At 36.5% G+C, this 15865-nt stretch overlaps 2 protein-coding genes across 7 annotated transcripts; one reads left to right on the plus strand and one right to left on the minus strand.

The window, feature by feature from the left end:
• The first annotated feature begins 68 nt into the window (after window positions 1-68).
• On the plus strand, window positions 69-9529 carry LOC129285789 (pentatricopeptide repeat-containing protein At1g73710). 5 transcript variants are annotated; one of them, XM_054921679.1, is made up of 4 exons: window positions 69-3241; window positions 3436-3653; window positions 4843-4911; window positions 8323-9529. In XM_054921679.1, the coding sequence occupies exon 1, from the start codon at window positions 234-236 to the stop codon at window positions 3153-3155; it is 2922 nt and encodes a 973-aa protein (XP_054777654.1). In that variant the 5' UTR covers window positions 69-233; the 3' UTR covers window positions 3156-3241; window positions 3436-3653; window positions 4843-4911; window positions 8323-9529. The 5 variants fall into 5 exon arrangements, with proteins under 5 accessions (XP_054777654.1, XP_054777653.1, XP_054777655.1 ...); XM_054921678.1 differs by lacking the exon at window positions 8323-9529 and having other exon boundaries at window positions 4843-5606; XM_054921680.1 differs by lacking the exon at window positions 8323-9529 and having other exon boundaries at window positions 4717-4844.
• Window positions 9530-10590: 1061 nt separating this feature from the next.
• LOC129286597 (protein argonaute 2-like) lies at window positions 10591-14904 on the minus strand. Of its 2 annotated transcripts, XM_054922546.1 has the most exons (4): window positions 14719-14904; window positions 14234-14604; window positions 12708-13837; window positions 10591-12283 (listed from the first exon to the last, which is right to left on the minus strand). In XM_054922546.1, exons 2-4 carry the CDS (start codon window positions 14588-14590, stop codon window positions 10876-10878), a joined length of 2895 nt encoding a protein of 964 aa, XP_054778521.1. In that variant the 5' UTR covers window positions 14591-14604; window positions 14719-14904; the 3' UTR covers window positions 10591-10875. The 2 variants fall into 2 exon arrangements, with proteins under 2 accessions (XP_054778521.1, XP_054778520.1); XM_054922545.1 differs by having other exon boundaries at window positions 12708-13899; window positions 14234-14903.
• Window positions 14905-15865: the final 961 nt, after the last annotated feature.

A 15865-nucleotide genomic window follows, 5' to 3' on the forward strand; every position in this document is an offset into this window, starting at 1 on the left:
GTTACAGCCCAAACATAAATCTCCAGAATGGGCCTGACCCCAACAGCCTACATAGCCCTCGACAGAATCAAATTCTTCATTGTTGTGGTGCCGTATTTCCTTTGAACTCCAGCGGAATCTGTTTCTCTCGCTCCCGCCTTCACTCAATCTCTTTCAGGTCTGCTCTGCAACTATCTGTCACCTCCTTTCAATTCATTTGCGTGTTTCTGAATCTGTTCCAGAACCCAGAATCGATGTCATCTGTAGATATGCTTTGTGTAAATTCATCTTCTTTATATTCGAACTTCATTAGCAATGGCTCCTCAAAATCTCAGAGGGTATTATCTCAATTACCGCCACCTAAAGTTAAGTGGTCGCAGTCTTGCCTTCATCTTCATTCAAATATTCGAGCTTTACCAGCCTCTTCTTCTTCCATTATTGGTAGGAGGAAGAAGAAGAAATATGGAGGTGTATTGCCTTCAATTCTGCGGTCATTGGAGGCCGGGGAGGACGTTGAAAGTACCCTTGATACATTTGGTGAGAATCTGAATCCAAAAGAGCAGACTGTTGTTCTCAAAGAACAGAGAAGCTGGGAACGAGTGATTCGGGTTTTTGACTGGTTCAAGTCTCAGAAAGAGTATGTCCCCAATGTGATTCACTATAACGTTGTGCTTAGAGCTCTTGGAAAAGCTCAGAGATGGGATGAATTGAGGCTTTGCTGGGTAGAAATGGCGAAAAGTGGCGTTTTGCCCACCAACAACACTTATAGTACGCTTGTTGATGTGTATGGTAAAGCAGGTCTAGTGAAAGAAGCCCTTTTGTGGGTTAAACACATGAGACTGAGAGGATATTTCCCAGATGAGGTTACCATGAGCACGGTTGTTAAGGTCTTGAAGGATGCAGGAGAATTTGATAGAGCAGATAAATTCTACAAGAGTTGGTGTGCTGGGAGAATTGAATTAGATATTACTGATTTAGAAGATTCTCTAACTGATACTGTAAATGGATCTGGATCAATTCCTCTTAGTTTTAAGCATTTCCTTTCTACTGAACTCTTCAAGACAGGCGGGAGAATTCCTGCTTCCAATATTGCGGCATCATCAAACACCGAGAAGTCTCCAGGAAAGCCTCGGCTCACTTCCACTTACAACACCCTGATTGATTTGTATGGCAAGGCAGGGTGGCTAAAGGATGCTGCTGATGTGTTTGCTGATATGTTAAAATCTGGGGTGGCGATGGATACAATCACTTTTAATACGATGATCTATATTTGTGGAAGTCATGGTGATTTGTTGGAAGCTGAATCTTTGCTTGGTAAAATGGAAGAAAGGGGTATATTACCTGATACAAAAACTTATAACATCTTTTTGTCTTTATATGTTAATGGGGGGAATATTGGTGCAGCTCTCAGTTGTTATAGGAGGATCAGAGAGGCTGGACTCTTCCCAGATGATGTGACTTACAGAGCTCTTCTGGGTGCATTATGTGAGCAAAGTATGGTTCAAGCTGTGGAAGCTTTATTGGATGAAATGAAAAATTCTCGTGTTTTTCTAGATGAGCATTCTCTTCCTGGTATTATCAAGATGTATATAAATGAAGGAGCATTTGGTAAGGCAAAAGACCTTCTTCATAATTGTCAAGCAAATGGAGGGCCATCATCTAAGATATGTGTTGCAATTATGGACATTTTTGCTGAACAAGGACTCTGGGCTGAAGCAGAGAACATGTTCTTCAGGAAACGAGACTTTGCAGGACAGGGGAGGGATGTTGCAGAATACAATGTCATGATCAAAGCATATGGCACAGCAAAACTTTATGACAAAGCTATTTCTCTTTTCAAGGGAATGAGAAATCAGGGGACTTGGCCTGATGATTGCACTTATAATTCAATCATTCAAATGTTATCTGGTGCTGATTTAGTGGACCAAGCAAGGGAGCTTTTGACTGAAATGCTGGGAATGAAAATGAAACCATCTTGTCAAACCTTCTCAGCTGTTATTGGATGCTATGCGCGCCTTGGCCAGCTCTTGGATGCTGTCAGTGTATACCAGGAAATGCTGCAAGTTGGCATAAAACCAAATGAAGTTGTGTATGGATCTTTAATAAATGGATTTGCGGAATATGGTAGTCCTGAGGAGGCGCTTAAATACTTTCACAAGATGGAAGAGTATGGAATCCCGGCAAATTTAATTGTGTTGACATCCTTGCTGAAGGCTTATTGTAAGATTGGTAGTTTGGAAGGAACAAAAGCAATCTGTGAGAGAATGAAGGATTTGGAAGGTGGTCTTGATATTGTCGCATGCAACAGTATGATTGGTCTCTTTGCAGATCTTGGCATGGTATCTGAAGCCGAGCTGGTTTTTCAGAACTTGAGAGAAAAGGGTTGGGCTGACAGTGTTTCATATGTGACGATGATGTATGTTTATAAAAACATGGGCATGCTTGATGATGCCTTTAAAATTGCAGAAGAGATGAAACTGTTGGGTTTACTCAAGGACTGTGTTTCATATAACAAGGTACTGGTCTGCTATGCCAGTAATGGGAAACTTCGTGACTGCGGTGAGTTATTGCATCAGATGATATCCCGGAAGTTTTCACTAAATGAAGGAACTTTCAAAGTGTTATTCACTGTGTTGAAGAAGGGAGGCTTTCCAATTGAAGCAGTAGCACAATTAGAGTCATCCTACAAGGATGGAAAACCTCATGCTCAACAAGCAGCCATTACTGCTTTATACTCTCTGGTGGGTATGCACGCTTTGGCACAAGAATCTGCCCAAGCATTCACAGAATCTGGGACTGCTCTTGATTCTTTTGTCTATAATGTGGCCATCTATTGCTACGGTTCAGCTGGAGATGTTGACAAGGCATTCAATATATATATGAAAATGCAGGATGAGGAAGTGGAACCGGACCTTGTAACACATATTAATCTGGTAAGATGTTATGGAAAAGCTGGCATGGTTGAAGGTGTGAAGCGGATATACAGCCAAGTAAAATATGGAGAAATCGAGCCGAGTGAATCACTTTTCAAGGCTATCACAGATGCCTATAGAATGGCCAACAGACAGGACCTTTCTGAGATGGTTAGCCAAGAGATGAGACTTATGATGAGAAAAGACGAATGTTCTGAAACTGAAACTGAAGATGAATCTGGTGAAGCTTCTGTAGGTCCTTAAAATATCTAGTGGTTGTATAACAAGTTCCTTTATGCACACCCTGTACAGAGATAGCTTCAGGTATCAGAACTGTATATATGTGAGAGGTAATCAAGTATTGAAAAATCTGTAATTTTTGAGTTATACTTCTCCTTTATGTTGCAACAATTTTCTAATCAATTTATCAAAGGTTTTCTTCATAGATAATGATTTCTATTTCTAGTTAATTTAGCTTCTCGAGTTCCTTACCATCTTGTTTGATGAATTAATTCCATCTTAATTTCCCTCAATATACGTACAGATTACATGACCTGCTTTCCATTGATGCTGAGCTTGGAAAGACTTTGCTTGAGTTGAATGCCCTTGTTTCCCAAAAAACATTATGTAGAATCTATTGGTGGTAGCCATAGTGATACAATTGCTAACCTTCGTTTTCGTGAGGCCCCAATTGAAGATCTCTGCTTGGATTTTACACTTCCTGGTTACCCAGAGTACATCTTGAAACCAGGAGATGAAATTGTATGCCAGCTGAACTTTTGAGTCATACTATATTTTGCAATAGTAATAGTAATTTTATTCTTGTGAAAATGTTTTCATCTCCTGTCAAAATTTTAGTTTAATGTCAATAATTTGGAGGAGTATATATTTTTGGTGGCTGATGCTACTCTCAAGACTGGGATCATGCGTCAAATGGAAGCATGTAGAGCTGGGTTTGATCAGATCATATGCTACTAGATAATCTTACTTTATTCGTTTCACCAAAAATGTGTATTTGGTCCGGTGATGTTGAGTATGCTGCTCCTTTAACAATGAAAGGATGTGATCTTTGGGATTAGAGACTTTTAGTGTCAATATTGCCATTGTTTTATTTATAGGTGAAAGCATGCTTTTAGTCCTCTAACTTTATATAAGTGTTTAATTTATTTTTTAATTTTATAAAATATCTTTCTAATCTTTTAACCTTAATATCGTTAATTTCAAATAATTATTTTTTTTTGTGCCAGTCACTGTTATTTTAAAAAAATTAAACTCAATATGTCAATATTTGAGAATGTTTTATCAATATTTAAAAGTTCAATGTAAACATTTTTTATAGTAAAACTAATGGTGCTAGAGTTAAAAAATTGAAAAGACACTTTATAAAATTAAGAGATTAAAATAAAATTTAATATAAAGTTAAAAGATTAAATGTATACTTTAGCCTTTATTTATCTCTTAAGCATTGCCTGCTCTTAAATTCAAGTACCTGCTCAAACATTTTATTGAAAGTTGACTTGGTGGGGGTCTGTTTTAATGACTAACAAGTGCTAAGCATTCATCCGACTGCTTTTTGAAGCTGAATTGTTGAATTAGAACTTTTTACAGCTGAATTGTTGAACTAGAACTTTTTACAGTTCACCCAGTTCATGTTGTCACTTGGGCAACACGTCAATGAGATCTTGTGTGGCTTGCTGATCTAATTTTTGTTCGGTATTTATTTCTGTTATTCTGCTTAGTCTGTCAGTATGTTGTAAACCACCAATCTTGATTAGTTTATTGAGATCTAAACCTTAATTTTTGTTACCTATATTTATGTTCTCAGGTTTTCGATATCTCATCCTTGCAAGCTTTTACTCCCCAAGAACTGGACTACTTGCAATTACTAATAACAGCTGTTACAGTCTTACCATATAGTATCATGATCACTAGTCTTTCAAAACTCCTGCAGGTTGAGACCCTTGCTGATCATATAAAATTTGACCATGGATACACTGCAAAGAGCCCTCCCATAGTTAATGTATGAATTATTCTTTCATGTGAGGATTGATCTGTATATGAAATTTCTGGCTAGCTTTACTGTTGTGGTAGGATAATTCGGGCAAGAGAGAGTTAAGGAGAATTGAGAGAAGAAAGGGAAGAACGGAGGGGGTAGAGAAGAATTGAGGGAATTTAGAGACAATAGAGATAAACTGAATAATGCTGGGCCTTTTCTCATAAAACATAATGAATACCAAAGTCTAAAGAGGTATTTATAGCAATACAGATCCCCAACAGCTATATAACTAATTCTAATGAACTAACAGCAGCTAACTCTCAATATTACAATTATATAACAATGCCCCCCTCCCAAAAAACCTTTGCCCTCGAAGGTCATGTACAGCAATTTGAGAATATTTTTCTTTTGAAATATTGAAAAGAGAACAGTAAACTCTTGCAGATTACTGTTCATTGTTCTCTTCACTTCACTGTTCAGTGCTTGAATAAAGTGAAGAAACTCATTCAGACCTAATCCCGACAATATATTAATCAATTCCCCTCTATACCACAGCAAAACAATTAAATGGGTAGGACATGATTGAATAATTAAAGCCCAGCAAAGTACTTCCTTCGTTAATGGACTTGTGCACCCACGTGTGCAATACTTCTACCAAGCTAACACTTGTCCATATACCCAGTCATGAGGGACCTTACCCTTGCTGCTACACTCTTTATCTTTTTCCTTACTTTTACTGCCTATTTCGATTTGTCATTAATCATTGTAATTGATTATCAGTATGGGAACCATGTTTCCATCAAAATTATCCAAACACTCCTATTTTTCCACAATTGATTATCTCACCTTAAACTGCGTTTGGACTTAAGCTGATCTCCCTAGCTTTTCAATATCAATTATGTGTGTTGAAACATTCATTATTTGCCAGAATTTCAAAACTACCAAATATACCCTTGCATTATGAGATTCATGATTTATGGTAATTGTGATTTGTGGTGTCTTCCTCATATCCAAATATATATCTCTAGCATTCATTTTGTTAAATGATTTTATATGTGTGTGTTTCGAACATTTATTATATCTGTGTTAAATAATTTTACAAGTATTAAATGTATCACTATTATATTTTTTAAAATAAATCAAAATAAATTTAATAATATGGAAAAGTTAACCATTTAGTTTCTATAGTTTTGATCTAATTATAGTTTAAAAATTAAACTTTAATTTATTATAATTTAATCTTTATAGTTTTAATTTTATCGTAACTTAGGTCGTTAGTGTCTGTCCCTCTAATTAAAAAAAAGCATAAAATAGAGCATGAGGAAGATTATCACGTTGATGAATATTCATCTTTATCATCATCTATACTGTCTTCATTAGACATGGCTGGTTTTCGCATTGTCATTAAAAATTAACTTGTATATTATCAACTAAATGTTTAATTATTGTAAAATTAATGTTTGGTATTTAAAAATTATATCTCTATGTTTTATTAAATTTATTTGAGTCTAGATATATTGACTTAGTTTTCACATACATTAAATTATTAATGTTAATATAATTTAAATTTCTATAATTAATCAAGTATATAAGTTGAATAATATATTTTACCTGTTAAATAAAGTTGAACAAATTTACTAATATTAAGTATAATTTTATCAATATTTTAATTTTCAAACACAATATCTTTTATAATAATTTATATTTTTAAAATTAATTTTAATTAAATCATTCAAATATTTTTAATTTTGTCAAAATTAATTTTAGAAAAAGCAATATCTAAATATGATCACGTTATAATATAATTAATTATAATTATATTAATTAATCTTTTTAATTAATTATATCTAATTAAAATTCACACAGGCCTTTAATAGTTGGCACCACCTTTGCGAGTCCCACCCAAAGAAAGATACAGGTGCTTTTGACTTTTCAGTACTAAAGCACATTCCCATGTCATCTTTTGAGTGGTAAAATCAGAAAACTCACCCAGAAAAACAGTAACACAGTATTTTAAGAAAAGAAATAGACAGCAAAGGTGGCTTCGAAAATACAAAAACAGTCTGGAATGGAGAAACTAGAGAAGACAGCAGTGAAGACGACAACCTTCCAAACCTTTTTTGGCTTTGCTCAAGTACCCCACCCCTCCATCTGAACTGGGCCTTAAAATACAAGCCATAGAAAACATGTTTGTGAACTCCAGCTGTGAAAGACTCTGAACAGCTCCATTTGCAGAACCTCGAACCCACTTATATGGAATCGAGCTCACACTAATGCTCCTTCTTGATATCACCATCTCGCACCAAGGGTTATTGCACTCTGTCACACGCTTTTTGGGAAGAGACTAAACAAGATCCACTATCTCTTTTAGTGGCAGAGGGCTCTTGCTCATCGTTGAACTGAAATGGGCTTGCTGGGGAAGTGACCAAACCAAATCTATCTTCTTCTTCAACCTTATTATCATCTTTTTGTGATTCTTGCACTTTGATACTTTCATGGTTTATCGAAGGGGAAGAAAAACCTTCTTCTTGAGCCAATTGACCCACATCAAATTTGAGGTGCAAAGGTTGAGTACTGGCTTCAGCACGCACATCCGCATTATTCTTCACATATGCTCTCTTCTCGGCTTGCCTTTGAAACGTAATCTCATGCATCCGCGCCAAACTCCTCGCTTCTTGCATTGTTTTTAGTTTAAAGAGACGTACTGGATCAACATCGTCTTCTTGCAAGCCTCTATTATGTGCGTCCACCAAATATTCTTGCTTAAGTTGCAGCTTGCAAGAAATGGAATCAAAGGCGTAGTTGTAGTCTGCTAAAGTCCCTTGTTGCCGTAACCTCATTAAGTTACCCATGGGTGCTTCATATGAAGACCCAAAGCATTCTTTAATGGTCCATTGCAAGTTATTGCCTTCTACTTCCTCTCTCATCAATATTTGAATATGATTAGACAACTCAATAACACAATTGGTGAGAGTATCAATTGTTGCAATCTGTCGTTCAATTCTGTCCAGCCTTGCTTCCATTACTTTCTTAGGTTTTTTTGGCCTCGGGTCTCCAATATAAACCTTCGGAATGAAGGAAATAAAAGAAAATAGAAGAAAAGAAAAGAAAAGTAGGCCAAGGAATGCCTGCTCTGATGTCACTGTTGTGGTAGGATAATTCGGGTGAGAGAGATTTAAGGAGAATTGAGAGTGGAGAGGGAAGAACAGAGGAGCTAGAGAAGAATTGAGGGAGTTTAGAGACAAGAGATGAACTAAATAATGCTCGGCCTTTTCTCATAAAACATAATGAATTCAAAATTCTAAAGGTATTTATAGCAATACGGATCCCCAACAGCTATATGACTAATTCTACTGGACTAATAGCAACTAACTCCTCAATGTTACAATTATATGACATTTACTAGGCCCTTAAGATGTTTGATTCTGTTTTCAGTTACTTGAAATTACGGGAGAGTTTAAACCTGGGCAGTAACACGCCTTCTATCAATTTGTTAATGGAGCCCCTAGGCTGCCACCTAGCGGGCTTGCAGTGCTGAATCCAAAGCTAACAATTGTGAGAAAGGTATTCTAATGAGTTCTTATTGGATGAGGAGACACGAGTCTCCCTTGATACTGGTGACCAAGGATTTTTCCCTTGAAAAATTGTTCACCAAGATATGGTTGCACTATGTTCATGAGTCCGTGTTATTTATATTCATTATATATTGGTCTTTAAAGTTGGAAGTGTTAATCTCAAAACATTCTTGTGAGTAGCCTACTAGAGTTCTGTCCATTGATAGTTGTATTCTAGTTCATTTCTCAGATACTATGATCTTAAAAACATGTTGCTTGTATTATCTGATGGTTCTTACTTTGTTGGTTGCGAGGATACAAATTACGAGATTACGTTCTGGGCTATTCAGCTGATGAATACCACAGTTTACTTGAGTAAAATAAAGAACATGAATATTATATTTTGTGCTCCTTTGTTAATGTTATCCATGAAAGTTGAAAAAATTTGCTAATTACCTGAAGCTTCCTCCTTATTCACCAAGGCAACACGAGATGAGATTTTTTGGTAAAATGACCATTGGTGTCCAAGCATGCATTATTCATTCATGCTGATGTTGCATTATTTTGAACTGAACTTTGATGTCTAGTTGAAAAGAGGAAATTATGTACAAGAAGCTACACTATGCAATCAGTGAAGGCCAAGGATCTTACGATTTGTCCTGATTTTTCATGTGTTGGTTCTGTTACAACAAGCATGCATTTGCATATTGACAAGTAACCATAAATAATTAACAAAGAGCAATTTGAGTTCATCTCAATAGGGTTATTTTTGTCTTTTTTCTTTAAATATTATTGTTCACTTAGGTCCCTTGGGTGTGCAGAGAGAGTTCAGAATCTCAGGGTCTTTTTTTGTTAATAATAAGCTTCAGGGTCCTTGAGTGAGACCACCCCACTTCTTTTACTGTACAGCTTAAGGTCATAATAACTGCTGTTGTAGTTCATTTGGGCTGAGGATCAAGGATGATTTTTCTTGAGCCACATGCGGAACTGAGGTCCGTTGGTCTGTATGTATTTTATTTTGGGAAAAGTACTCATGGATCGCAAGGAAGGAAGTTAAATATAGATAGGCTCTTGAATTTTATTTATTACTAATATGCTCTAAGGGATTTACTAATTTGGAAAAGGTGTGAAATTATTTCATTGCGTTTTGACCCTGTTGATTAACGTGGGATGGTTGATAGCGGTGTTAGCCATCGGCCACCAATGACCAGTTGTTGCCAACTTCGAGCCAAAATTATTTTTTGACATTTTTAAAGTTCAAATATTAAAAATTTAATGTTTACGACTTAAAATTTTATATTATTAACCCGTTAAGTTGCATCATTTACAAATGATTATGTGTTTTCTTCATAGTCATACAAGTCTGGAGAACTTATGGGGGGAAAAACGTAATTAATCATTTATAAATGACGCCATTCAGAATCTAAATATAGAAGTTTAATTTGTAAATATTAAGATGTTAAATTTGACTTCTAAATTGTAACTTGTAAATTAGAAAATTTGATTTGCAAACATTAAATTGTTAAATTGGACTTGTAAATAAAACAACATTAATTTGAAAAAAACCATGGTTTGAAAATTTTTTATCCAAACACTAATTTTTTCAAACTCCATTTGAGATGAACTAAACTTTATTTCATTTTAAAAAATTAATTCTAAATATTATTAATTTGTCACTTTAAATAGTAGAATTATCCACTTAAAATTAATTCTGAAAAAATTATCTAAACATCATCAACTTTATCATAACTAATTTCAAAAAATTTATCCAAACCTCATACGTTCTAATAATTAATCTTTTTCAATTAAAATCCAAACACACCCTTAAAAATACCATTTATTTCTATTGATTAATGATTAACAATTTTATTAGGCTCTTCATTTTGGGGTCAACGTGACACTACGGTACTCCAAGATGAAAATTTTCTCACTTAAATGGAAGCAATTAATGAACCTTTTGAGCGCACATCTATATGACTTCAATTAAAATAAGTTTTAGTTTAAATTTTAATTCAAAAAAATGAATTATGAAAACACTAACTTGATTTTTAAAATTTTCACATTTTTACTTATTTTCACCTTTTAAATACTGAAACATCACCAGCCCACGGGAATAAATCCAGTTATAACAATAGGCTGCTCCTCTTGCTAGCACAGGCAAGGCACTAGAATAACGAACTCCATGTCATCATCAAGAGTTCCAGGCCAATCAAATGCCCTGAACACAACACAGAACACAAACTAATGCTTAACACAATCATTCAAACAACCACCAGCAGTCTAACGAAATGATAAAGGAACGAAGTACAACTACAAAGACAGCAGAAGAAAGTTCATGTCTCGTGACCCATTAGATTCACGCACAAACTCAAGGAAATGCAATGAGACCCAGCCATGGGTTCATCCACTGACAGAACTGCCCACAGGTGGTCCCTCAGACAAAGAACATCATGTCTTCCAGGTGCCCGTGCAGCTTGAAATATCTCTGTTCATTAGCAGATGAAGGAGGAATCGATGCCGGCTTCGAGCTCTCCAACTCGGTCTTTGCTTCATAGTATAACCGTCCTCGATAGGCAACGAGATCAGCATAGTACACAGGAGGGACTAAAGACACAGGTTTAGTGCACCTTGCAAAGGTAAAGCACATATCATATATGAGCTTCTGCAAGGCATCAGAGGTAAACCTGTGCTCATCCCACAACACATGATAGTGAGTGGGCTTGCTGGTCCCCAAGCTTCCATAGTGGCTACAAAGGTAGAAGTCAAATTCAAAAGGGTGTACCACTGTTGTGTCCACCACTGTTCCCGGATATACATTTCCGACAGAAGGCTCCTCTCGGAACAACCGAGTCTGATGTCGCTTCTGCGCTACAATCAGAGTTATAGTTGGAAAATACTCTGCGCTTCGGAAAACCCTTTTCAGATCTTGCAGCTCTTCATTCAGAACCATGTCAAACTGGCCCTCACTCACCCCATCACGGAAAACAACAATTTTTTCTGGTCTCACTGTGTTCAGCTTTGCATAGCAGTTCACAAGCTCCAGGCAAATTGTTCCAAAATTCAATATTTGTTCTTTCCGATGGGATTGAGGGCTAACACGTGCCGCATAACGATTTGCAGCAGGCCAGTTGACAGTTCCAACCACTGCAGCAATGGACAGACTATTAACGTCTCGAGCAGCAGGATGATTGACATCTGCCCCTATAAACATAACATGCCCATCGCCTGCAAAGCAAGGGAGCCTATTCTCAAGCTCAACATTGCTACCTCCAAGTTTGGCATTGATCTTGAGAGCAAGATTTGTAAAATTCTGATCATTTCCTGTGTTCACAGTACCAGATAAACAACATTGCGTCACCACACCAACCTTGGTCTCTGAGATCCACTTGAGCATCTTGTACCCAAAATGTTTCTGTGACATCACACACAGAATAAATTGCACATAACCCCAATCGCTCACTTTCTTAAGTAATGCAGACAGTGAACCATGACTTTCAAGTTGATTCATCGAAGACCGTTCAACCCAAAGAGGATCACTCATGCCAATGCCCAAACTTCTAAATTTTTCCTTGAGCTTAGGAATAAATTCCTTACATCTTAATTTGAACCGGAAATCTGACTCGAAGCTTGTAAAATCAATAATGCCCCAACGCTCAACTGGCTTGCCTTTCATCACAGATCTTCCAACTAGATTCCAATGGCATCTCTCCGTATCCAACTTTACTGTCATAATCTGGCCATTCCGACCACCTACTTTCAATCTCGGTGGCTCAATAATGCGTCCTAAAACAGAAGTCATGGTTGTGTTGACTTCCATTCCAAAATTCTGAATAACACCACCACTGCAAATGAAAAACATTTATGTGTGAGACATTGTTGCCAACCAAAAAAAATTATGGATTACTCACGTGCTAAGCTGAAGCAAACTTTGAATTACCAGGTCATCATGTTTAGTCATTTAATCATATTATATTATAGTAAATTAAAATACTTTTTAAAACTAAAATAAAAAGGATTTCCATCTTTAAAAGGTCAATGCTTTTTAAGTACTAAGCAAGAAGGCAAGATGAGAATGAGTGGCCAAAAACCTGATGTATCAAATTGAAAAGGAGACTAAAAGCAACTTCAAAGCAATTTTCACATAATGTAAATATTTATAATTATAATTTCCATTAAACAGTAACAAAGAATCATGAAAAGGCAATAAAACTATCCTAAACAAACTCATAAATTAAAAATAAATCATTTGAATACAACTCAACTTACCCGCAAGGTCCATCACTTGACTCCACCATCCTTTGTATGACACTCTGTCTGTCCTTTGGATCGGCCAGTGACATACCTTTCAACTTCTTGGAAGCATTTCTATCCAAGTACTCTTTGGGATATCTCTGACCCTCAACTAAGATGCAAAACTCCATTGGCACATAGACACCTTTCCCAAAATCTAAGCAAGGAATATCTCGGAATGCAATATCCTTATTGTATTTGTCCCAGAAATAGTCAAGAATTGTAACTTGCTGTGGGTCATTACGGCCCTCTGGATCCTTAAGAGGAAAGGTGGTATCCCTTGTGTTACGGGGTGATAACCCAACAATGGTGAATTTCTGCCTGGTTCTACGGTGTGTCACATTTACCTTCAACCCAATCAATTCCGTCGTAACACGATTCCTGAAACGTCCGAATTCTTCCAACCTAAAATTAGAAATACGTTCACATAGGAAATCCAACACTGACATTCGCTTTCGAAAAGATAAAACTGAGTAGTCCAGACATAAGGACAGACCCTGAGATGTAGGCTTCAAACTGTGTTGAAACCCTCCTATTGCAATTATGCCATGGTGAAGATCCTCATGTAACAATGGAGGATTTGAAGGATAGAAGCTACGTCCCAGAGAGATTGTACGCTTGGCTGGATTTTCCTTGAACACTATATCCATCCCTTGCAAAATGTCTCTGGGAATTGACATAAGCTCCTTATTGAGGTACTTGCTCAACTTGCGATACTCAAGCTCATTAACGAGTGTCAAGGTGACCTGATATGAATAGCTTCTCTCATCCTCTCCCGCCGAGATAGTCACCGTAAAAGTTTCTTCTGGTAAACGAACCGCACTGAGAATATTTTTTTCTCCATCATACACTGTCTTCTCCAATGGCAACCTAGTGTCACCAGAAAACAATGTCTCCCTAATCATAGAGAGGTCAGACTTTGATATTCTTTGAGGTCGACCAGGTCTGGCAGGTGACATGGGCTTCACATCAACGTTATAATGCATGATTATAGTGTCAGGTTTAAATGTGAGAGGAAAGTGGTTGACACGAAGCTTGCTATCTCGAACCGATAATGTACCACCCTTGTCAGGCCTGTGAACTGGTGAAATTTTATCTTTCATCACCTGGGTAGTAGGAGATGAGATTGAAACCGATTGTGAAATTTGCCGTGGTTCCGATTCGGGAACTACCAGAAGAAAAAATCATTAAAAGCTGGACATAATGCTGCCACTCCTCAAATACAAGCTCAGAAAACCATACAAGTTCTAAAGGAAACAAGCGAGTAAATCTCAGCAAGAAATACAGCATTATTGCACAACAAAACTAAATTGTCTCAGTCGATAAAATAAAAGCCTGACTGACTCAAAGAAATGAAGAGGGAAGTATTTCAGACTAATAATCACTCTACAGCAAAACAACTAAAAATAGAGATATACAACTGAAAATAGCACATCTCATATCCATAGTCAAAAAGGTGGAGGGAAGGGGATCATTAAAAAACACGAGTGAGTTTGAAATACCTGGATCAGGAGCAGCAGAATTGCGAGGCTGAACGGATTCACTGGGTACCCAAACCGAAGGTCCAGCAGCGTCTCTGGCATGACCTCTGCCTCTTCCCCTGGCACCCCCTCTATCAAGTCCTCCTCTAACATAACCGCCTCGCCTCGCCTCATCGCCGGAACGATCATAGTGAGGCCTCCCTCTATCAAATCCTCCTCTACCATAACCGCCTCTCCAGGCATCCTCGCCGGAACGATCATAGTGAGGCTGTGGCTGGCGATGAAAGTCTCTTCCACCACCGCCGCGCGGTGGTCCTCCCCCCGATCTGCCGACATTCCGGCCTCTTGGCGCTCCCCTGTAGCGACCGGCGCCACCATAATAATATCCACCCCTGTCCATTGGAGAAATCAGGCAAAAAGAGACGAGCAAAGAGAAACAGGATGAGTGGGACAGGGAAAGAGGAAGGACTACTAGTTATAGGAGTAGGCGGGAGTGATGAAATTACGAGGATGGCCTTAATTAGTGAGTAAGACGCGACGGTCCTATACTAGTGTTGCCAAAGGAGAAGGATTCCAGAAGGTTCCGGTGAAGTCGAGAGAGAAGGAAAGCGTGGGGAAGTGACGGAGGAATTGAGGCGGGATTTCGGAGGACGAGGGCGACGTGCCCGTGATGTCCTTCGCCTAACCTCACTGCCTTCCACTTCCCATCACCCTTGACTTCCCTTTTTCTTTTCTTTTCTTTACTTTGAACAAAATGTGGGAAAATTAGTAATAATAATCACCTCGTCCACGTAATCTAATCTTGACAAGACTTAGAACCAAAGTTTCCATTGATGTAATTTTAAATATCTTTCAAAAATAATCTAATGGATTGGAGAAAATATCATTAAATTAAAAATACGATATATATGAACATATTATAAAATTTTAAAATAATTAAATAATAAATTATTTTTATAAAAACAAAAATAAATGAAGATATCAGTTTGATTCATTTATAACTTTATTTTTTAATTTTAACTCCATTTCATTTTCAATCATTTAAAATATTATTTTTTAAATCTTAATAGTAACTTTATTCTTTAAATGCAGGGTATAACATTTTGGACCTTCTTACGTTCTGGTTTTATATATATATATATATATATATAAATACTTTTTGACCAAAAAAGTAGAATATAACATTTTAAATAGATAAAATAGTAAGAATTGAGTTACAAAAGTTAGAATTTATTAAGGGCTAAACCCTTAATTAAAGTTTAATTTTTAACGTAGTTGAAATTAATTAAATTATTAATTTTTTTAATATATATATATATATATATATATATGCGCGCGCGCGCATTTTTTTCTCTGATAACAAAAACTTGCAAACGTCCAGTTTCTATTCACGCAAAAAATAGTCAAAATATATATTATTTTAGTAGGTACGTAGTCCATATTGGTCTAGGAATTTTGTAAAGTTGATTCTGATGAATTCACATCTAAATTTTAATTATTGTTTTTTGAATAGAAATATTTTTAAATATTTAAATATTTAATTGCAATAATATTTTGGAAAAATAGTTTTTTGGAAATTTAATAGTAAATTTTGACAGGAAAAGTAATAAGATTTCATTCACCTTAAAAAAAAGAGTAATAAGATTCCAATTA

Source organism: Prosopis cineraria, unplaced genomic scaffold, assembly GCF_029017545.1.
Source record: "Prosopis cineraria cultivar Desert tree isolate PC_DT_omini unplaced genomic scaffold, ASM2901754v1 PC11, whole genome shotgun sequence".
Classification (NCBI taxonomy): Eukaryota; Viridiplantae; Streptophyta; class Magnoliopsida; order Fabales; family Fabaceae; genus Prosopis; species Prosopis cineraria.